Source organism: Schistocerca nitens, chromosome 3 (genome assembly GCF_023898315.1).
Source record: "Schistocerca nitens isolate TAMUIC-IGC-003100 chromosome 3, iqSchNite1.1, whole genome shotgun sequence".
NCBI classification, from domain to species: Eukaryota; Metazoa; Arthropoda; class Insecta; order Orthoptera; family Acrididae; genus Schistocerca; species Schistocerca nitens.
Window position 1 is genome coordinate 302,769,602 of NC_064616.1, and position 25,269 is coordinate 302,794,870.

The following is a 25,269-nucleotide window of genomic DNA, read 5'->3' on the forward strand; positions in this document are numbered from 1 at the left end:
AAATTGATCAAGAAGGTCAGCCAAGAGTTCTGGGAGAACCCCTAGGGGGGTGGTGTGCACTAAAGTCAATGATCAGCAGAAATGGGTGAGGTAGCTGCCCAATAAGGTAGAGGAAGTCTGCCCTGGTGACATCAAATGATGGGGGGATATAAATGGCACAAAGGGAAAAGGTCAAGTGAGGAAGGAAAAGGCGAACTGCAACAGCTTGAAGATGGGAAGTCAGGGAGATGGATTGACTATGAACGTCATCCTGTATGAGCAGCAGGACTCCCCCATGAGACAGAATGCCGACCTCAGGGGGAAGGTCAAAATGGACTGGGAAGAAATGAGAAAGCAAAAAGCAATCATGAGGATGCACTTTTGTTTCCTGAAGGAAGAGTAAAAGTGGACACTGTGATTCTAAAAGCAGCTGTAAATCCTCCTTGTTGGATTGAAGGCTGCAAACATTCCATTGGAGGAGAGTCATGATGAGGCAAAAAATCAAGAGATATCAGCACAGTTGCCGTGAAGAGCCAGCCTGCAAAACTCGCTGCTACAGGGCACAGAGGCAGGAGGATCCTGCTCCACAAGGTCCATAGAAACATTGGCTTTCTTGTGCTGTTGGCCTGCAGAGTCCTATGCAGAAAAATGTTTGGCAGTGCACACCAGTGACATGGAGGCTAGCCAGAGGAAAGTATTACATGGTGACACCGTCGAAGAGGATCTTTGAGTCAGCGAAGGAGAAGACCATTTGCCTTTGTTCGACTTCTTCAAGCGTTTTCAGTTAGCAGACAAAGACTCAGGTGTTGGTTGGCTGGAGGGATATAGGAAATCTTCACAGGAATATTCATTCTGTCCTTTCTGGCCTGCTGGTTGTGTAGCTGATGACTTCGTCCCATGAGGCGAGAGTTTGGTGGCTTGTCGCACAGCTGGACAAGGGGATGGTGATGCTACCATGACACTTGGCGATTTCACAACCTCAGAGCTGAATTTGAGATCACATGTGTGAGTGGCGATGTCCTTCATAGACTGAGATATAGGAAGAACAGCACTACAAGCCCCAGATGGTAGAATGCAGGGTTTGCAACTAGCCAGTAACTTGCAAGCAACCAGGTAAGAAACTTTTTCCTTTACCCAGATCTCTTGGACAACTTGCTTAATGAGATAAATGGGGCAATCCCAATATGAGGCTGCATGGTCGCCACTGCAGTTGATACAGTTGGCAGGAGGAGGCGGACAATGGCCCTCGTGCACTTCCCTACCAAACGTTACACACTTGTCTGGGTGTTGGCAAGACATTTGAGTGTGGTTGAAACGATGACACTGGTAGCACGGCATTGGATTCGGAAAGTATGGTGGGACTGTGATAACTTCATAGCCTGCTTTGATCTTGGAAACTACCAAGTAATACACAATCAATAAACAACACAGCAGGGTTCAAAGCTGCACTAAAGGTGTATCTAACTGATCACTGCTTCTAAAGTCTGAAAGAGTATTTTGATAAATAACAATGCGCCAGTATTAATAATAACATGCCAGTCTTATCCACTGAAACCACAGTAACATTGTAATCACTGAACAAAAACAAATAATGTACGAATGATATGAAGTGTAACCATAAGAGATTACTGATGTTAGAATGTAGAAACAATATTGTGTTAAATTATGTCCAACATCTTATGTATGTTCTATGTACCAACAAGGTCTCATGGACAAATAAATCCAAATCCACAAAGGAGTATGATATAGCAGATCATGCAGGCCATGAAAGTTTTCTAAATTACTATATTCTGAAACAATACTAACTCCAAACACAATAAAAGAAACAGTTGTGAGGAACCATCAACTATTTATTAGGTCAAAGCATTACAGCAATTACGTAACTAGAGCAATGCAGTTTAGGGATATGTACAAGACTGCTGGTCGGAGCTGGTGCACAGAGATATAGATAACATCTGCCCACTAGGGGCCACTGCAGTGTTTATCAGGTGCAGGTGACTGAGGCACCATCCATGGTCGGTGGCCTCTCATGGGGCCTGGAGCAGCCGAACAGTGCGATGCTCCAATGTGTTACACATGCCGCAGTAGTGGCCTTGAAGATAATGTTATGGGTGGGTTACTACATACGGGTAGACAAGTTTAGATTTGCTAGGATGATGATGCTGAGTAAGTATTTAAGGAGACCAGACAGCTAGGGTAATCCGTCTCATATTCCTCCCTGCTGAACAAATGCACTGTACCCAAACTGGCTCCATACAAAGTAAATTCTTTGTGCAAGTGTGAGAAAGTGTTCTGAATGTTTGTATAGCGTCTGTCCGTGGCAGAATATATGAACCAGCCCAGTATCCACCTACCTAGTGGGATGTGGAAATGAACCTAAAAACCACATCCAGGGTGGCCACCACAATGTGCCCTCAACAATCGTTAGTTGACCAGGTAGATATGATCTGGGGACCAGCATACACCCCCCCTCCCACCCTCAATGCTGGACATAGTCACGTTGATATGTATGGTTACTGGGGCAGGTCTTTGCTAGGAAATTAGTAGAATTAAGAAGTTGTTGGGTTGTTTGGGGGAGGAGACCAGACAGCGAGGTCATCAGTCTCATCGGATTAGGGAAGGATGGGGAAGGAAGTCAGCCGTGCCCTTTCAAAGGAACCATCCCGGCATTTGCCTGGAGCGATTTAGGGAAATCACGAAAAACCTAAATCAGGATGGCCGCATGCGGGATTGAACCGTCGTCCTCCCGAATGCGAGTCCAGTGTCTAACCACTGCGCCACCTCGCTCGGTAGGATTAAGAAGGGGTAACCCTAACATTAAGGATACTTTTAATATAACTTTGTGGGATGATAGAGTCATATTCAAGGAGTCAAATGTTCAGCATGAACAGGGATTCCATCTGGGGTAACTGAGGGGGTTCTGCTAGCTGAATCAGAACTGTAGTAAATGGTTGCAAGAGACTACAGTAACACTTAAGGAAGGTTAGCATCAGTGAGATTTGTGCCAGTAGATAAAACATCAGGCATTAATTTATAGCTGTATTTTGTTTATTTATATTTGAGTACATTTGTTTGATGTGTGTATAGTTTTAATAGTTCCAAGATTCCTGTAACTTATTTTTCATTATCATACTACTGTACAATTCTGCCCTTATGTAGTTTAAAAGTAGCCCGTTAAAAGATGTCTTATAAAACAATATTAATTTTCAGAATATTTTTTAGTGAAAGCTAAAAGCAGTGACAAAAGAGTATGTTAGTTCTGACAGATTTCATTACTTGTAAGATACATTCATTAAATCTTCTGCCAATGGCACACAACACATTTACAGAGATAATATGCATATCTCACAGGCCAATATCTATGTGATAGTGTATATATGAGGTTAGGAACTGTGGACAACTTTAATGATATTTCAACTATAGCAGTGTACAAGTAGCAGTTGCAATGAAATACTGGAATACAATAATGTTTTACATTTATACATACATTAAAACCACAACATCATAGGAGAAGGGTATTTTCATAATCATCTGTGCTTTGTCTACTTTCTTCCTGTCAACATGACACAGAACTAACTAGTGTTGTCATGGTGACGCATGACTAATGCAAATGCAGCACAGGTGATTATGAAAATGTTAATTCTAAGATACTGTGGTTTTAATATGTAGATACAAAATATTATCATAATCTATTATAGTACCTGGTATATTATACATTGCTATAGTCAAAATGTCATTAACGTTACAAGTTACCCACTGCTCCTCACCCTATATGCACAGCATTAGATAGATATCAAAAGTCTATGACATATATGTGTCTGTGTATAGGCAGCATACCATTAGCATATATTCCTTGTAAAAGCATCTCATGTTAAAGTGACAATTTTTGCCATGGCAATATTCTATTGTCAAAAAGCTAACAACAATATCTGGTAAGTCATTAAATATAGCATAACCTGTATATTGTTTAGTCACTGCTTTCAATTTCAACTAAAACAATAATGTACTGGATACCTAACATTTTTTCATAAAAACTCTTTAACAGCATACTTAAAAATGGCCTGTGGCTGAAATTTTAGAATAATACAAAAATTTATTTAAAAAAAAATGGTTCCAGGTATCATGAAATTATTCACAATTTTCATAGAAACTGTGGACCTAGGATCTAAGAAAATGGTATTTACTTTGCTCTAAAGTTCATTTTGCCAGAAGAAGTCAGTATCTTGACAGCAGAGTAAACCATGGTTCATGTATATTTAAAATGTAGATAAAAGCTGCTGCGAAAAATGCCATGTTAAATAAATAGGTTTTTACTGCCTACTTCATAAGCTGGAGTGTTTGGATCACCCTCGTTGTTACTATACACTGATACAGACATGTTGTCAGGTGTGGTAGAGCAGAAAGTGGACTCTGCAGAAAGAGAAACCAGAATATGAGCTGTATATGTGGCTATTTTTTCCTCTTCCAAAATATTACATTTTTGTTCCTGTAGTATGTTATTATTAAGTGATAGTGTTTCTTCCCTATTGTGCATCATTGTACTAATGGTCTTTAGATGGCCTTTTGAGCCTAACACTATGGCTGGTGTGAGGGAGTAATTTTGCAGCACAGGGAAGGGTGAATCACCTGATGTAAGTTGCACAAGACAGTGAATGAGTAGATTAGGGAATATTTCTAGGGATTTGGATATAGTTACACAAGTAGTTTCTTTTTTATTTCAAACGTATAAATTGTGCTACATGGCATGGCACAAGGCTTCATGCTGAAATGATAAAAAAATATTCTGGTTTGTATTGCTTTTAGGAAAATAAGGAAACACCCCCTCCCCCCCCAACCTTGCAGCTGATGTTTATCATGGTTATAGATTTCCTCTCAGTTTCAACAGTTTTAACAACTAGTCTTCTTCGTGTTCAGGTAGTTCCTCAGCTGAGTGCAATAAACAGGCACAAGTTATTGGAATATGAAATAAGAAAAAACGTTTGCACAAGCTGTGTACCTCATGAACATGGGATTTCATTCCCCTCCCCCAATTCTATATGAGATTTCTCCTTAAGTTTTGTTTGGCGTGTTACAAGCCTGAATACCAAAGGGTAGGTTGCATGCTGGTTTAGGTTTCGGTTCGGTTATTTTTTTATTTATTAATTAGCTGCCAGGTAACAGCCTAAACAGTGCTGCTTAAATGTATTTGTGCATGAACTGCTGACATAATACAACAAAATGTGAAGTGAAGCACTGTGTTGTGGTGAAAATTTACTTCATGCAAGAGGTATACAAAGTGAAAATCAGAAATGAGCAGCCACAAAGCTGCAAAGAATAGTCCAACAAGAATTCAGACACGCACATTTAAGTAACATCTCAGAAAAAGGGAAGAACACACAGAAACTTGGGTTTAGAGTCAGTTAAGAATATCTTTACTGTTTAAGTCTTCCATATATTGCTTATGTACAGGTTTTTACTTTTTTCGTTTGCACAATGGAACATAGTGTGAATTTCCATGTACAGTTTAGTTTAGATATAAATCAAATGCTGACTGTAGTGATTGACTTAAGTTCTCTTTTTCTTCTTGGCACAGTTCCATGAGATTTAAAACATTCATTTACGCACAGAATTGTTTAGTAGTGATTAGACTGATGGTGAGGTCAATCTTTAGGTAAGGCAAAAAAAAGCTCTACTTCTATTACAACACAAGGTGTGGTTATAAAAAAAAGTGGGACTGATGTCACAGAATAACTACACATGTGCCAAAGCTAAACAACTGATAGCTGTGAAATATGAAACTTTCTTAGTTGACTGCAGCATCTCTGATGTCTGCAGACAAATTAGTGTGGTCACTGCCTTTGTTTGTGTAAGAGCTATTATTTTATTTTGCCGGAGAAATGGTAAGTTTAATAATAGAGCAATGAATTTCTATGAAGTTTCAAAAAAAACTTGGAAAAACTGCTACTGAAAACTATGTTTTACTAAAAGAAATGTAAGACAAAGACTATCACATACATGAGTTTTTGAAGGGTTGAAGTGTCACTAAGATGACTGAGAAGATGTTGAAGTAGACTCCTGCCCGGGATGCCCTTTAACATTAAAAAGTATGAAACTATCAAAACAGTAGATAATCTGATTCATTCTGACCACTGCTCGAGTATTCAATCAATTTACAAAACTGTGGCAACTGAGGAAGATTGCATAAGACAAATTTTACATAACCAAATTAACATAAGGAAAGTGTGTACAAAACTGGTACCACGAATTCTCATGCACGGTGTACACATGGACAAGGAAAAAAAATGATGAACAATGTAACTGTGTGTGTGTATTTCCTGATTTGATCAATGACTTGTGGCCAACAGATTGTTGTGTATCATTGTGGATTAACTAATCTCCAGTCTTCTAAATCTGTAGTTGCAACATGTCCATTGTAACAAAAGAAACAAGCAAATTATTTTCTTGGAACTGTTTAATGAATGAACCACTTTTGTTGACTGCACTTCCTTGGAACACCAAAATATTTTGGATTTTTCCTGGATTTCTTGGTTGAAAATACACTTTCTCCCGGGTGAAAATACATTTTTCCCCGTGTTATGTGAGAGTACACTTTTCCTCGTCACTGTAAAACTTATCAATCCTTTGAATGTTTATGGCTTTATACACCAACGTAGAATTTCCTGGCACTTTAGAAAACAAAACTGGGGGGGGGGGGGGACGTTTTGGAAAGATCTTTGATGTGCAGCAGCAACATGTACGCTGCATATTTTCGTGTTACGAAGATATAAATTCGAATTCCATCAAACACCGCAGGTTACTTTCCAAGGCACTGAAATCGAGATTGCGACGCACTTTTGTAAGCCAGTCATAGCTCATGTCATGTGATCTCACCAGCTGATGACAGCATAGGACACGTGATGTAGTCAGCCAATAGCAAGATCACTCTTAAGTAGCGCGAACACACAAATAAGGAAAGTTCATGGTTTAAATTAATATACATAATGTTGCTACAAGAAAAACAGAGGTTTCACATATAATCGTAGTCTGCTGCAAGAGAAGCTAAGCTTCCACATATAATGTTAATCTTTTTTGCGCGTGTTACACTTTAAGATATATCACACAAATGTACCAGTAAAATTTTTAATAACGATGTAAATGTCTGAGCTTCTGAGCTCGCAATTCTTCTAGATGGTCGTCCTCAAAGAGTTCATTTTTAATTGAGACTCAAACGCTCTGTGATTTAAGAAATTCATCATACATTCTCACATATAGTTCATCTTGTGTGAAAGGAAATTTACTTTGAAACTAACGCTTTTCAAACCACCATCCGCAATGTTTTCCCGTGACCTGTTAGAACCTGATTTGTTTCAGCAGTTGCCAGATAGCGCCAGATAACAGGCGCCACCGCGCTTGCGCAGCTACGATGACACAGGAAGCCTGTATGTTCGTACATGTAAAACATTAAAAGATCTTGCACTATGTCACAAAAGAAACAAGACTCAGAGGACACGTCAAGTTCATTGGAATTTTGTGAACCATACTAAAACGCATAATTGGGCTTAAAGTGCACATTCGTATGCCCAGATTCAAATGTAAATTTTCTTGAGCACCAGTACTGTATTATCTCATGTTTGGTTCTTTATTATGGCATAATGCCATGCGAGCTAGAAGATGGAAAACGTGCACTTGAAATGCAGCAAACAGTTGAAACTAGCCGACAGTGTGAAATTAAACACTTCGTTTCAAATAAATTGACTGCCTCAGCGCAAAATATTAATAAAAACCAAATGTCTTTAGCAAAGTGACAAAACTAACTTTATTGTTCTGCAAGGTGATTAATGCTTGACTGTCAGAAAGGTGGAAATAAAACCTGAAAATAATAACATATTTTAGCCTTCCGTAATTATGCAAACGTATTTTAATTCATTTGATAGCTCCCGACCACAGAAATCCATTTTGTTTTCATTTGATGTGAGATTAATAAATGAAGAGGAAACAGCAAAATCACTAAGCGTAAACACAGGTCACGTGGAGACTACCCACCTCCCCATCACAACTCAGACTGCTCTGTGCATCAGCCCCGGATCCACAATATTTCCAAACCGGGGAAATACTAGATAGTGGTGCCCAGCCACACATCCGTAGCCAGAAGCGGGAGAAGTTACTACCCATACATGACTCAACTGCGCATGCACAAGAGCCTGCCCGCAACTGCTCAAACGAATCTGATGTCAACAGCTGTCACATCACGCTCATCGGAGGCAACTTGTCGTTATGAATCATTGCATAGTCTTTCTACAGCCTTTGACACACTTTGCTTTTGGCAGATGCTTATATGAGCACTATGTTTTGTTGTTGTATATGGCGGATTTCCTTTGCGGCTTAAGTTTTATTTTCATTTTTTCTTCCTCTTGTTAATGTTTTGTTGCTGCAGTATTATCCTGTAGACATGGGATACAGTAATATCCTTTGTTGGAGGATTGGTTCTTACCAGTCAAAATCACAAAAATTTAACTGAAAACTAAAACAATGAAACATTCCCGGAATTCTAAAAAATTTTTCCTGGTTTTCTCCCAGATGAAAAAATTCCCGGGTTTTTCCCGGATCTCCCGGTTATCCCGGGTCGTATACACCCTGTCATGATGGAACAAAAAGCAACTCATGAAAATGATCATAGTTCCTTGAAAAGATTGATAACATGTGACAAATCTTGGTTTTTTACTTATGATCAAGAAACTAAGCACCAGTCCTTGCGCTGAACTTCACTGAGAGTGAAGAAGGTTGAATGAGCAACTCAAGATTCAAAGCGATGATGGCTATTTCTTACAGTATTAATGGAGTCGTGTATCTTCACTGGGTTACTGAAGATCAGACTATGAATCAACATTATTACATTGAGGTCCTTGCCAACACCTTGACAAAATAAGAAAAAAATTATCCGAAATCTGAAAGAACAAGTCATGAGTTCTGCACCGAGACAACACATCATCTGATACTGCATTGTCTGTTAAGGAATTTCTAGTGAAGTACAGCATCCCACTGTTAGACCACCCTCCTTATTCAACTGACTTAGCACCAAGTGACCTATCTATTCCCTCAAGGTCAAATCTGCATTACAAATCTGCATTTCAGTCCATTGAAGCAGCAAAAGACTAAGCGACACACGTCATCAAGCAATTCACTAAGAAAGACTACCAGCAGTGTATCCCTCAGTGGAAAATTTACATGGAGTGTTGTAGGGATAGAGGAGTGGAGTGTACTGGGGGTGACAATAACTACATATGTATGTTTCTGAGGTCTGGACTGTATTACCATGCAGAGTCTAGGGTGGAGATGTTCACCATCCTGGTTAATAAGGAGACCAGAATTATTTTACATTTATCATGATCCAGAAATGATTTTACCCTGGACTATGTCTTTAAATCCATTTTTTATACAATTTTATGTGAACAGTGCAACTGCTTTGTAGTTTACACTGTGGAGCTAAGCAAGTTGACTCCGTCAACTCAAAAGTATTATTTCCGGAATATATCCTGAAATTTCACTTACCTATTGGATTCACTGTGACTGATGTTGGATTATACATGCTTTTAAAGTCACTGGATCAGATCAGATGTAATCATGTTACTAGAGTAATCAATTGCTCCAACAACCTAAGAACTATTCCATAGAATGTATTCACTAAACAAGTCCACATGACCCAGAACCGCCTTCTCCCCCCACGTAGACAAGGGAAGGAGGTATCATTCTGCTGGGTAACAGGGAACGTGGCAGTTCAGAGAAATGAAGCAGCACATAAAGCACCCTAGGATGCCTGCATAGCAAATACAATTTCACTATATGCTAGGGCTGCAAAAAAAGGTGCAGTTGGTAAAACAAAACTACACAGCTCTGGCATTTCTCTTTCTGACTATTGAGGCAGACTGAAGAAAAGGTCACACACTGTACCAAAACCCAGTGCTTTTTGTGATTAGTATAGCACTAGATATACAGCAGCAGTCACTATTTCAGAAATCCATATAATTACAGCATGTTCATCAGTTCAATGCTCTTGCCCTAATGAGAAAGACTTTTTTGTGAATTTGTTGTCCTCTTAAATTGATTAAAATGTTGAGAAGACAGGGATGTTTTACCTGTATTGTGTGTAAGTACAGTGCTCCTCTAAGTTTCCACTATCTTATGAGATATGTGAGTCATCTTTTAAGTTTATAAAAACTAACACTAGTTGGCGGTGCTGGGGCACACACATCACTATTTTTTTTAAATTTATTTGTTGCTCTTAAAACAATGGCAGTTAAAAAATTGGACGAATGATTTACTTACAGAGAGAGTATTAAGAACCACTTCTGAGGGAAAAAAAATTCACTGTAAAGTTCTTCTTGGATGATTTTTTACAGTTCTTGTAAAGCCCTACATTTGATACTGACTTGAATCACTTTCTCTAACTTTTGGTAAACTTCTTGAAGTTTGCTACTGGTCTGCAGAATTCTCTATGGGTTGAGCTTCCATAAACTAGTGATTTTGTACAGGTCAGCCAAAATTCAGTTGTTTGTTCCAAAATGTGACATTCCATAAGAAAGACATGTTTAAGCACACCAAAATTGCAGTAGATTCTATTTTGCATGAACATTTGGCTATGAAAAAGTTTCCACACAAATGACTTAGTTTAGCTCCTCCACTTGGCATGGTTGCTGGTGTTAATCCTTGTTTCTGGATGATTTATGTTTACCTTTTGGGCCTGCAAAGTGAATAATTATTTATTTAGTCAATCAACTCCTGCATATACAAGATATAGAAGGATATTGGACAAACTTCAAATTTTTGGAACTAAACTTCACATTATGATATGTGATATGAATTTTAAGCCATAAATTATACAAAACTGCAGAACAGATTAGCTTATGTGTGATGATAAGCTAGTAACTGAGCACAGCACGGCTCATCATACTAGATGACAATTAAGAAACTTAGTCAGCTGCACATGGAAAATACTGAAAATTAAAAATAAAACACAAAAACATAACAGCACAATTCAGATAAATTATAGATTATTACAATACACTTACACATAATGCAGGACAGACACACTATAGACTAAGGGCACAAGAACTTTTAGGACAAAGCTGATTGTAGATATTCATCAACTGAATAAAAAGAACACTTAAGTACAGTTTTTTTACTGTATTCATAAATGCGTTTCTGTTTTCACTAATTGATGGTGGTAGTTTATTGTAAAGTACACTCCCCACATTTCTAACACCAAGCAGGCTTTTGGTCAGTCTTTTACACTATTTAGGTGAATGTCTGCACTAATACAAGTATTATGTTCATGAACCGGTTTATTGGTCTGAAACAAATGCAAAGTCTTATTAACAAAAGTCACAGTTTCTAATAAATAAATGCTGGCAACAAGCAGTATTTTCAATTTCCTAAAAAGAGGCTTAAGAGGAGGTACATGGGGATACCTGTTTCATAACCTTCAAGAGCCTTTTTTGCTTCACAAAATTTTTTCCAAATACTGGCCCCCAAAATCAGATACCATGGAAGAGAACTGAATATATTAAAGCAATACTTGCATATATATTCACCATAAAGTCAGTCAAAGGACAGAAAGGCAACACTACACATCAAGAGAATGTCAGGTATACATTCAAGTTGCATATCCCTACGACCACTGCAAAAGCACTAACTGTACTAGATCAGATAGCTGAATGTGTGGGGTAACCAGGACAGCAACACTACATGGAAAAATCTTCCATTTCTGAGCTCTATCACTAAAAAGTAACCAGTAATAAATATCAATGTCACCACTTCAAATAATGACTTACTCTGACTCTTTGGTGTAAGTCCCCACAACAACAACAACAACAACAACAATAAATAAAATATAGGCTTACCTAAAACAGTTCTGGCAAATGTTTGAATAATGAATTTTAAGCATTTGCTGTTGAAGTATGGAACCAGTGCACTAATTCTTTTATTAGTACACCACAGAGACAATAATGCACAGGAAACATTACTAACATGGTTGTGGATAACAAGGATGTCGCAAAAGGAAATGTTTTGCTTCAAAAGAACAAGTACATAGAAAAATTTTGACTAATTTATGGAAAAGTTAATAAATAAGAGACCATGTTTAATTGCTGTGTTACTCCAGAAATCAGGAGGAAATAATTTGGAGCATTTTAACTGATTCAACTGCAGATTCTTGGTGAAACATTGTATACTGCATTAACTAAATGAAAACAATTTTTGCCATGTTTCGAAAAACTTTTGCAAAACAAAACAAAAATTGTTTAGTTAATACAAATTTAAGACATTTACAAACGTGTTTAAAAGATTCACAGTTCATAAAATAATGAGTGTGAGGGTACCTGTATGCAAATGTAATGCAATTACTCAAAGAAAACTGGGACATGGTAATCAGTAAATTAACTGTGTCCTGGAGTAAGACTCAATTGCCAAAAATATTACAGTTCTCTTGAAGACATTAGTGTTCACACAAATATCATCAATGAAATTAGCATTCCCTTTACTAATATTTCAGTGTTCTGGCACTCCAATGTTGATTAATACCAAAAAAGTATAATCACATTTGACCTAAAAAGCCACACTGTTGCACATGCAGAAAGAGAAAACTACAATGTAGTAGATTTTTTTATTGTTTTTTCCTGCATTAATAGGTGAAAGTACACTAGAAAGACATCATTTGCAAACTAAAATTCAATATGTTGATCTTAATGTAAACAAGAAGATTCAGTCAGGAAGGAATATATGTGGATCAAATTTTGTTGCAAAGGTCAAATACTATTTGAAACTGGCAACTGAAAAAAAATTCCTACTCTGCTGCTATTAGTAGCACCTATTAGTAACAACAACAGGATATCTGCCAGTACTCTAACACCTGAATTCCTTAGACAAACAGGCAAAATGCTCCCAAGTTATTATATTTTGAACATAAATACAAGCAGTACAAATGAGATAATTAATACATAACAAAAGGAATGAATGATGTAATCTCATATGACAAAAGAAAAGTAGAACATTGTGTCGCACAGATGGAAAATTTCGAGATGGTAAAGCTAGGGAAGCAACACATCTGCATTAAATTTTGCATGAAACTCAAGAAAGAACTTCAGAAAGACACACACCAAAGGATGCAGGAAGCCTACAGTGATAAGTGCTTAAGCCATACTTGGTGTTAAGAATGGTTCACATGGTTTAAAAATGGCAGAATGGAAGTTAAAGCTGACCCTCATTCAGGATGCCCTTCGACATTTACAAACAACACTCATGTCAGAAACGTCAACAAAATTGAGCATGCCAATCGACAACTGACTGTCCAAGATATAGCAGAAGAATGTAACATTTCAGTTCGATCATTTCACGAAATCTTGACACAGCATCTTGGAATGCATCATGTTGCCACAAGGTTTGTACCACAGCTTATGAGTCAAGACCAAAAAGACCTTCACCTCACAATCTGTGAAGAGCTTCTGGATCACACAAATGAGAACAAGATGTTTGTTAAGAGAATCATAACTGGTGCCGAGATGAGGGTCTATGGTTATGATGTTGAGACCAAGGTTCAGTCTCCACAATGGGTCAGGAAAGGTTCTCCAAGACCAGAAAAAGCTTGTCAGATCATGTTAAACGTCAAAGCCATGCTGATAGTTTACTTTGATCCTGAAGGATTAGTTCATCATGAATTTGTGCCACAGGGACAAAGAGTTAATCAACAGTGCTACTGGGACTTTGCAATGCCTGTGAGAAAATATGAGAAGGAAACAGTCTGAAACACGGCCAAACAATTCATGTCTCTTGTATCACAATAATGCACCAGCACATTCATCACTCTTAGTGTGTGACTATTACACAAAAAACCAATTCACTGTGCTGCCTCAGCCTCAGTACTCTCCACATCTACCCATGTGGACTTTGTTTTTAATTTCCAAAGTTAAAAACCCCGTTGAAAGGACAAAGATTTGCAATGGTAGATGAGATAAAAGAAAATCTGCAGACTGCACTTCGCACGATCTAGCAAAAGCCACACCAATCTGCCTCCAGAAATGGAAATGATGTTGGGAGTGGTGTATCAATTGTGAAGAAGAGTAATTTGAAGGAAACTGTGCACTATAAGTAAAAGGTAAGTGTAGAAAATATTTGTGGACAAAGTTCTGAAATTTTCTGAACAGACCTCATTGACTAACAATAGTATCTGAAATTAATGTAATTTTATTTGACTACTATCCAGATTTTTGGAGTCTCCTGTATTACACAAAAACATTCAAATGTCAAGGTTAAGATTTCTCTTAGGTGTACATAGTGTGGGGAGTCAACTGTTGGTTAGGTTGGTTTGGGGGAGGGGACCAAACAGCGAGGTCAACTCCCGTAATCTAGGATGGCAGAAATCAAGGGAGGAGTAACGAAAACAGCACAGTCCAATAAAGGGGAAGGAATAAAGTGCAAATGAAGAGGGGAAAATGGATGTCAGGCCAGCAGGAAGAGAAATGAACAGGAGAGGTGTTGGTGGAAATGGAGAGAGCAATGGCACCTCAGAAGCACTATGGGCAGTGGAGCACCAGTACTGCCACCAACCTGTTCTCACACCCACACCATACCATCCTCACAATACAATGAGGTCAACACCAGGGGAAGAAGTCATAAGAGAAGGGGTAAAATAGCAGCACCACAGACTAGACAAAATGTAAGGAAAAGGCAAGGAGAACCTGGCTGGTGTGGAGGCAAGGTCAAGGCCTCCAAAACCAATGCTCACAGTAAGAGAGGGTCTCAAATTCCTGAGGAATATTAAAGGGCTTATATCTGAGAGGATGAACCACTTTCATGATGGAAACTGATGACAGAGGTAATTGTGCAAGGGTCATTTGCTAACACCTGAGAAAAGAAAGGTGGGAGAGCATATTTAGTGTAAAGGACCAAAAGATGGGCTGTCCAGCAAAATATGGATCAGCATGAGGGGTGCCCCACACCTACAAGGAGGGGACAGGGTGGGGCAGCTCAACATGGAGTAAAAAATTGTGGGTCAACTTAGTATGGCCAATATGAAGACAGTAGAGTATGGTAGAGTCCTGCTGGGAGAGGCTGAAGGAAGGCGGTCACATGATGGGAGTGTCCTTGATGACTTGAAGTTTTTTGTTAGACTGGAGGGTAGCATTCAAAGAGTCAGTCCAAGATTGAGCAGAAAGTGATTTGATGTAAAGCCACAAATCTGCTCTCGGAGGGGTCACGGATAATGCCAAGGTAGGTGCCCCCCCCCCCCCCCCCTCAGCCAGACAATCAACAAGTTCATAACCTACAATACCTATATGGGTAGGAACACAAAGGAAATTAACCAAACATGCAGCATCATCACCTAGATCTGACAGTCATAAGATCATGAATTGCAGACACCAAGAAGAGGTGGTGGAAAAAACTTTGAGCAATAGCCTGAAGGCCACTCATTAAGTCCATACGTAACAAAACTTGAGTGAGTGAGGAATCCAATAGATGGTCATCAAATTTGCAGTGAACACCCCACATGCGGCAGGCTAGAGATGATACTCTATGCCATCAGAAGACATGAAGGATATCCCACACTAGGCAGATTTAGAGCTAAATAAAAAAAAAAAGATTCATGGTGGACAGAAGCAAGGTGGAGCCCAAGTGGTAAACCCACACAGGGGCAGGCACTGATGAGCAATGGCCTGAAGCTAGAAAAAGCATAGCATAGCAGGAGTGAGTTGGGGAAGAAGGGAAGAGCAGATAGTGATGGCACAGGAGACCAGAAGCTGGGACTGCCGAATCAAAAGGAGTGGGATCCCAGCATCAACGAGAAGGCTATTGACCAGGCTAGTGCAAAAGCTGCCAGTGGCTAAATGGATACCATGATGGTGAACCAGATCCAAGAGGAGCAGTGTGGAAGGGGCAGCTGATCCATAAACTTGACACCTATAGTCCAGACGAGACAGAATTAATGCCCGGTAAAGGCGGAGAAGGGTCAAACCATCTGCACCCAAAGAGATGTGGGAAAGAAAGCAACGAACATTGAATTTACAAAAACATTCAACCTTCTGATGATGGATATGGGGCAACCAAGCAAGCTTGTTGTCAAAAAGAAAACCCAAGAAATGGAACTGGTGCAACAAGGTCAGGCATTGAGCTTCGAAGCAGAGCTCTGGACCAGGGTGGACCATAGTACGGTGACAGAAATGCACCAACTCAACTTAAGAGGAGAGAACTGAAAACTGTGCGAGAGTGTCCACATGGAAGCATATTGGATGGCACCCTGCAGCTGTCGTCCTGCAAGGGCTACTGAGTGGAAGCTAGTCCAAATACAGGAATCATGCACATACAGAGAAGGGTGACCAACATTCTGACAGAGGCCACAAGTCCAATAATAGTGATGAGAGAAAGGACACTTAATACAGAACTCTGTGGAATGCCGTTCTGCTGGGTTTGAGGAGAGCTGGGAACAGTACCAATCCAGACTCTGATGGAAGAAGAACTGGCAAATTAAAATCCCACTCATGGTGCATAACGAGGAAGTGATGACACAATGCAGTGTCGCAGGCCTTACAACGGCTGGCGAGAACTGTGAAAATATGGTGGCACTGAGAAATGGCCTGCCGAACCACAGTTTCCAATCAAAGCAGACTATGGATCAGAGACTGTCCCTCCCAAAAGCTGCAGTGAGGAGGAGATGAAAGGTTCTGAGATTCTAGTACCTTGCAGGGGACTTTTGTCAGGCTGATTGGATGGTAAGTGTCAAAGGATGACGGACCTTTGCCAGGTTTAAGGACAGGAAGTGCAATACTGTCTCTCCACTGAGGGGGGAAAATGCCTTCGAGCCAAACCTGGAGGAAATAGTGCCACTGTGGAGGACTGAGGTGTTGAAGCAATTGGGTATGGAAGGAATCAGGGTCAGGAGCTGAACTGTGGGAAGAACACAGGACCAGAAGCAGCTTCCATTCAGTAGAAGGTTCATTATGGGATTCCATGTGACAGGGTGTAAAACAAGCTTTTCCAGAGGAGGAAACAATGATCACAGGTAGTGGTGGCAATGATTGTGCTCCACCATGGAATAGGCCAACAACGAACAGGGCCTGTCAAGTGGGGAACAGCAATGCCAGCAGCGTGGATTACCTTATCAGACAGATCACGGACAACTTCATCATCAATGCAACCTGACAAAGAAGGTGGAAACGCAACCTAGGTGGTATACAGAAGCCAATCAATACGATAGAAAGGCCAGTGGGCTAACTTGATCAAAGGGAGACCTGAAGGAAATGAGATAGTCAATGTGAAGTGGTCACTATCACCACAGGTCATCATGTGGTGACGATTGTAAGGAAAGACATGAGTTGGGTAACCATAATTAAGAAGGCTTAGGTCATAGTCTGAATAAATTAGTCAATGAGGAGCACCCAGCTAGATGAAAAAGCACTGCCCCATAAAGGGTGATGGGCATTAAAATCCCGAAAGAGGAGGAAGGGAGGGGAGAGTTGCTAAAGGAGGGCAGTTAAGGCAGCAGATATAGGTGGCCTGTCAGGAAGTAGATACAAACCGTGACCACATAGCCCAAGGGGACACAAATGGCAAATGCTTCCTACGGGTATGAAGTGGAATCCATTTACTAACAATATCCATACCGACCAATGGGCAGATGCAACCGTAGGCCCACAAAGGGCTGACCTGGTTCCGAATGGCACAGAACCCACGAAGGGTCAGTGAGTGAGTGTTAGTACAATGAGTTTCCTGGAGAACGACACAAGCTGTCGAGTAAATGGCAGTAAGAGATTGCAATCCTCAGAAGTGACAGTAGTATCCACTACAATTCCATTGAATAAGTGCACAGTGCGTATCCAACTGGGAGGCAAACAGGACGGAGCAAATCATATCGCCACATCACCATACATCACCAATGATCATGGGGTGACATCAATAAGTAAGAGGTCACACTCAGGTTGCGAGGGGGGAGACGACACCTCTGGGGACACTGGGGAACCCTTGACCTGGGATTTATGTTTCTTCTCCTCTTCCTCCTCCTCCTGCTCTTTCACTGGTTGAAGAGGGCAGGGAATGGAGGGAGAGCACACTTCTTCAGCGCCCAGAACCTAAAGAGAGCACACGACCTTGGGGCAGACAGACTGTGTGTCCCATGGCCGACTTGTGGTTGCAGGTCTCTGGCCTGAGAGATGCCAGGGGGGACAGGTCACAGGAGGGAGACTCGTCATTGCCAGGAGGTGAAGAAGTGGGACACTTCTTCGGTCAGGTAGGGGGAGTGTCACCAGAGGTGAGAAAGTTGGAACTGCAGATAAAAGAACTCAGGTAAGGAACAGGTAGGAGGGGGAAAGGACATAACAGAAGTAAAAGCAGAAGTCACTGGCACAGCATGTAGTCAGTCAAATTTCTGATGAGCCTCAGTGTTAAGATAAGTGATCCAGGGCCGTATATTCTTGCATCTTCTTTTCTTTCTTGTAAGTCGGGCAGTCTGGTGAGTTTAGAGAGTGACGGTCATGACAACACACAGGAGTGGTGAGCACAGGCGTTCCCCTCATGGAGTGGTTGGCCACAGTCACCACATGGAGAATCCACTGTACACTGGCAAGATGTGACCGAAATTCAAGCACCAAAAGCACATCATGGTTGGCTGGACGTACAACTTCATATAAAACCAGTAACACATAACCTTGACCTTCTCTGGGAAGGTATGTCCCACAAAAGCCAGAATAAATGTGCCAGTATCGGTGAAATTATCCTTACGATCTATCTGCACACGCCAAACAAAAGGGACGCCCTGTCATTCCAGATTGGGTTTGACAGATGTAGTCTCTATGAAAAATTACTCTATGAAAAATTACAGTTACAATTGTCTGAATGTAATTACTGCATTCTACACAAGTAATACTTTAAAAAGTTGTATGTAATATGCTTTTGACTATGTGTCCTTGGTAAATGGCTGATAAGAAAGAAAATTCTACAGCAATACAATATGCGGAAAGCAAGTTTTGAAATAATTTTAATATTTTCATTGTCTTTTTTTAAATACATTAGTGAAAATTGGTTTTTTAAATTTATGGCTGTATCAACTGTTGTTTAGAAATTAATCATTGCATGTGAACTTTGCAAATTTATATCATTATAGAAACCACTAAACAGTTTTTTTTTCTGTTTCCTGAAATTTTGCGGAAAGCAAGTTTTGAAAAAACAGTCCTCAGTTGGGGAAGAAATAAATTTTAGGCACAATGTGACTAAAAGAAGGGACTGGTTTATAGCACGAATATTGAGACAACAAGTAATTGTCAGTTTGGCAATGAAGAGAAGTGTGGGGTGTTAAAAAATTTTAGTAATCAAGTTCGAATGGATGTAGGTTGCAGTAGTTCATAAGAAATGAAGGGATTTTCACATGGTAGACTAGCATGAGGAGATTCATAAAACCAGTATACAGACTGAAGACCAAAACAACATATTTTTGGGCAGATTCCAGTTGGATGCTGATAGACAAATTAACTCATTTTTTAAATAACTAAACGCTGTTAAGATGTGGTACCCGGATGAATTTTCACATAGATATGTGAATTTCCTGACAGGATTAAAACTTCCAAGTAGCTTCAATATACCAAGATCGTTTCCATGACTACAGTCTCCTCAATGCTGCTTTCTAGTTCAACAGAAAGACAAATTTTGTGTTGCCAGGTGTTTTATGGAGGAAATTCTTACACCTTGGTCCTTATGAGATGACGAGGGCAGCCCATAATAAGTCAGTCCAAGGGTTACAGGTTGCTAACACACAAATGAACAATTTAGAGTTTTGACATGAAATTGAAAATAATACGACCTAGCCATTTCCGGGAGCATGATAATGTCTCCCATGGTTGAAGAGAGACTCTCTCACTGCTGTTCAGCTCTAGTATCCTTAGCTGGTGTCTTACATAGTGTTCTAGATCTTGTCTGGCTCTGTCTGGTGCAGGCTGGTCAGTGTCTTGGTTGGAGTCCTGGGCCACACCTGGCAGACATCTGATCAGAGATTTGGGTGGCACTGAAGCCTGCTACTGAAGAACACTATCAACATACGAGCTGCAGGGGACAGCTGACATTGAACCTGCAGCATGAGTGAGTGTATCTGCTAGTGGTCATGCAGTGTCTTAGGTTAGATGGAGGAAAAACTTTCGTGAGATGTCACATGACACGTGTCACATGCTGTGCAGACAAAATGCTGTGCTATGTTCATAGCATCATGGTCAGCTGCACACATTGCTGGCACATAATGCTTGAGCAACGGGGCTTCAGGACTGGTAAGGCACCACTAAAGCAGTTCAGAGGTTCACAGGTACTGACACGCATGATGCAGAAACTGTGTTGCCCATCCACAGCATAAGGGGCTTGGTCATCAAACAATGTTGAGTGAAATGAGTGGTGTCCTGTGTCAAACAGTGCAACTGCTGACCTCATTAATAGAAAAACTGCAGGGGTGACAGAGTGGAGAGATCCAATCACTGTGGGGCCAAACAATCCTCATCGCCATTCTTATGTCTTTGTCCTAATGAGGTGCCAAGGACTGCACATAAAAACTGGTCCACAGGTTACAATGATAGAAGCACTTATTATAATCACAAAAATGAACAGTTCACAGTTCTGATGTGAAGAAAATAATACCCATTTCCAAAAGACTGATATTGTCTCACATAGTTGATGATAAAGTCTCTCACTCTTGTCCAACTAGGTGCCTTTGGTTGGAGTCTTGATCGTGTCCTAAATGGTTGTCCAGCCTGTGTCCAAATAGGCATCTGGCTCAGTCAGGTGCAAGCTGGTCAGTGTATTGATTGGAGTCCTGGTCCACACTGGGCCGACGTCTGGTTGGAGATGGGGGTGGCACTGAAGACTGCTGCTGAGGAACATTACTGACAGATGAGCTGCAGGGAACAGCAAGCATTGAGTTGAGAGCATGAGTGCTGTCTGCTAGTGGTCCTGCAATGTCTTAAGTAATGTGACAGAATGATTTTTGAGTGTCATGTGACTTATGGATGTGTCACATGCCAGCAGACAAAATGTAGTGCTGTGTTCTTGGTGCTGCATGCGCTGCTGGTGAGCAGTGCTGATGCCTCTCATGGAGCCCAATGGAGTCCTAGGTGCACATGTACTGGTGTGTTGCTGCCACTGTAAGCATGTGGTGTGTATGACCAGAACTGAGATTGGCGTGTTCGCCTGGCTTCCACGGAGGATGCCCAGGGGTATGGCAATCTGTTGGCTGTGGATGTGTTCCATGGTGGTACTGGCGAGATACTACAGGAATGGCCCTTTCTGCTGTAGTTTTTCTTACTTTGTGTCTTATCCATTTCTGAAGTTCTGTCAATCAATATTTTATTTTCAATGACAATCCTCTCAAACTTCTTCCTGTGTGTGATGCATTTACAATGACTTTTTGGGTTTTCATGATGGCAAATTCTTACTTTTGCTTTCAGCTGCTTAAATCTGTCCTATTCAAACCCAGTTTCTTTTTCTTTTTTTTAAAAAAAAAAAAAAAAGACAGAGAACATATAACCATGAATCAATCTGTTCATCACAAACATTGTGCAGTTTTCCTTAAACCACTGCATAATGATCAACTACTTGTTGGGTGAAATGGTTCTTCTGATATTTGGAAGCACCTTCAACCATACTATATGACTTCAGTCTGTAGTTTGTCAGGCAAAACTTCTCTTCAGGCCTCGTCATTGAACATGAGGAGACTTAAACCATGCTGTGGAATCACATCTTGCATGATATGTTATACTTTTGCAAGATTCTAGGCACTATGTTAATGAATCATTTCAGCTGGTGGGAAACTGAACAATACTGTCAATCTTGTCTTTCTGTGGAATGGGAAAAGAGGGAGATAAGAAAGGACATAAAAGAAGCGACACTCAGCTAACCACATATACTACTACAGTCTTGCAGCAATATTACAACTCATTACTGTCTTTATACATCTCTGCCCTTTACCATTTTGGTGCTCTCCAATCCTCTCTCTTCTCTTTCTCCTTCTATCTCATCTTCTCCCTGCTCCTTTGCCTTACATTTTCCAATTTTCTTTTATCCCTTCTCGTATTTTTTGTCTGTTCCAAAACGAGACCCTCACAGAAATGTTGCCCAGGAGATATTCCCTGGCTGCAATACCCTGGTTACACCACTGGAGTATTTTCCAGCTCACAAATTTGTGATTTTTCACTAAACCAAAGCTAATATTTCACTGCAATCACATGAAACTTGCATTATGCATAGAAAATTCACAGCAACAGTAATTTTTGACAATTTTTAATGGTTTTTCATCCAGAAGTTAACCAACCTGTAACACAAGCCACACACTAATTAATATTTTTACATCTACCAAGTCAATTCAATTAGAATTGAAGGGGCTGTCTGATGCACTCTTTATTTCATGGATGGCCTAGTAACTAGGCTAACAAAACAAAAGACAGCCCCACCTTAACACAACACCAATTTCCGCCAAGCAACCGTGGTGCTGTTCACATGTTCAAACCATGCACTCACTGATGCCCTATACCTAGTGGGACAGTGAGAGGGATACAACCAGATCCATTATTGATGCCGAATCTGTGGCAGCCACTGCTTCGACACTTGGCCAACCAACTGAACCCATTCACCCGCTGAGTAGCCAAGAGTATCTTAATATCACACATTAGCTTCCATACCTCCTACGATACCTATAATGGCACATGGAGGCTTATCTGGGTCAAAATCTAAACCATGCCAGTATAATTAAATGTCAGAAGTCAGATGCCCATATGGTCACTGCATTGACAGTTTGGTCAATGGCGGACTTGCACCTGGTCATCACTGAGCAAAATGCAATGGCATGAAGTATGGCAGTCCCTTTGGCTGTAACCAAGCAGCAGAATTCAACATGCTGTCATGGATAAATGGCACATTGGGCACACTGAACTTGCTTTTGGGTTATTTTCTATGTTCAGTGCTTTTCTCTCCCCATAATGATATACAATACGCAAGAATGTCATCGAGTACTGCAGGTGGGAAGGTTACTACCCAGGAGGCAGTTAACATTTACCAGATGAGGTTCTGCATATGCTAACAAATACTCCCACACAATTCACAGTGACCTGGAACACTAAGGGAAAAGACAAGGGTGGGTGATCCCCACAGAGCTTCCTTATACAATTTAGATTTCAGTGCTACCAATCTGGTTACACCTTTCTCAATTAAATCAGGGAAGGATGTGATGAATCTCCAGAACTCCCACTCATCTGAGGTTAGAAGCAGATGCAACAACACATATAATGTGTGATGAGACACTGTAAGGTGCTCATATATTCAAGGATGCATGAGAATGTGTGCAAAAAATACAGCGAGATTTTACCAACAACAACTTACTGTTATTACTCAAAGGTATACAAGAACCATAAATAATTTATGGTCCCATTAAGTCAATAAATACATAATTGCTAACAGGAAGCAATAGTTCAAATAAGGCCCTCACACATGCAGTGGAGCAGAGGGTGTTGGGCATGATGTTATGAAATTTATCTGCAGAAGTCACCTCTAAGATACATTGCATGAAGCCATTCATGATCCTAGGAGATATATGGGCAATGACAAGGGCTAAATAAAGGAGAGAGGTATTCAATACAGAAGTTGTAGTAGCCACCAGAAAGATCGCGGGAGGCGCACATTGGCACGGCGCGTCACGGGCGTTAGTTGCCGCAAGTAGAGTCCCGTCCACCAGAGGGCACGCGAGAATTCGGACGCGACCTCTGCCGGCGTAACAAGAACAACAACAACAACTCCGGCAGCACGGGCCGTGCCCAGTCAGTCAACATCGGGCATGCCTAGGACACAGTCCCGGTCTACGCTAAGTGAAGTGCGACGTAACGTGAACAGTGTTACTACAGAAGTGAGTGATCATGACACACACAAGATGAATTCTGTGAGACCCAGTGTAGAAATTGAGGATTGCTACCGGCAATCCACCCTCAGTCTTCAAGAACTTCAGCAGAACATTTCGGATGAGACTGCAGCAATTTCAGCAGTCCAGCTTTGATTTGACTTCACTGTGCATCGTTTGCTGACCAGGGCCAAAAGTGTCAAGAGATGAATGGTGGTCACTTTCAACATCTGCTATAGTCACGTTAGTACCATATTTCCTTTCCTCTGGTTTGTTTCTTTGTATCCTGGAACTCTGTTCTCTGGGAGACGTATTTCTTCCACCCTGTGTTATGGAAACTTTCGAAAAGCTGCGAATATACCTTTATTTTACAACAACACGCTTAAGAAGCAGGTACCATCAATTAGAAACACCTGACATGAAACTGCCTTCACTGTTCCATTGGGACACTACCAGAGTTGAGAAATGTCATTCAGTTTAAAAAATGAGGCCTAAAACTGAGGCAGTGTATGGTGTATCTAGCAGACATCTTAGTGTTTTTCAAGAGTATCAAGAAACACATTGTCTGTTTCCAAAATGTGCTCAGCTAAGTGTGAATGGCACAACAGACCCCTGCCTCGTGCAAGCTACATGCAGGTTCCCTTCCCATGTAACAGAAAGGGAATGGCATTCCTTCCTGAGACTGGCCTCCTCCTCCTCCTCCTTCTACTACTACTACTAATACTACTAAAAATTAGTAGCCAACTTTGTGGGAATAGTAAGACTCTTCACCCAAAACAGGCATTGGACCCTAGAGTGAGAAGTAGTTTTTGAGTATTTGAAGGATGTGTTGGTCACTGATCTTATTGTCACTTATTCTGACTGCTATAAACTGTTTATTATGGCCAGTGATGCCAATAATCAAGCTCTAGTGTGTGTCTTAAGGCAGGACATGTATGAAATGTAACATCCAACAGCTTGTGCCTCCAGATAGTTGAACAAGGCTGAAAATAATTATTCCACCGTGAAAAAAGAGATGCAGAGTGTAACCTAATCACTTGTTTCCACTGCTACTTATATAGCCAGTGTTTTAAGAAGGTTACCCACCACATTGCATTATAATGACTTCTAGGCCTAAAAGATCTAATGACCTGACTTACACAGGGGCATTACATCATAGCAGATATGATCACTAAGTCATACTCCACCCAGGGAGTATGCGCAATAATGCAGACAGGCTGAGTATGAACTTGCACACAACAGAAAACTTGGGCATCTCTGGTAACAAACAGCAGGTGCTACGTACTGCCCAACCTGACTGTCAGCAATTCACTCACTATTCACGTACAGCTACATCATGACAACCGGATTCTGTATAAAGATACATGGTATGGCCCAGTTATTGTCACACTAGCCAGTCTGTGCAATGAAGT

The 25,269-nt window shown here is 40.6% G+C and overlaps 1 protein-coding gene across 1 annotated transcript in view; it reads right to left on the reverse strand.

Annotated features, from left to right (window-relative positions):
• Positions 1-10,268: 10,268 nt before the first annotated feature.
• The window catches only part of LOC126249577 (host cell factor homolog hcf-1-like), a 54,266-nt gene continuing 39,265 nt past the window's right edge, over positions 10,269-25,269 (reverse strand). The window contains exon 4 of the mRNA XM_049951241.1: positions 10,269-10,696. Coding sequence (XP_049807198.1) covers positions 10,656-10,696 — 41 coding nt within the window. The 3' untranslated portion in view covers positions 10,269-10,655. The remainder of the gene's footprint in view (positions 10,697-25,269) is intronic.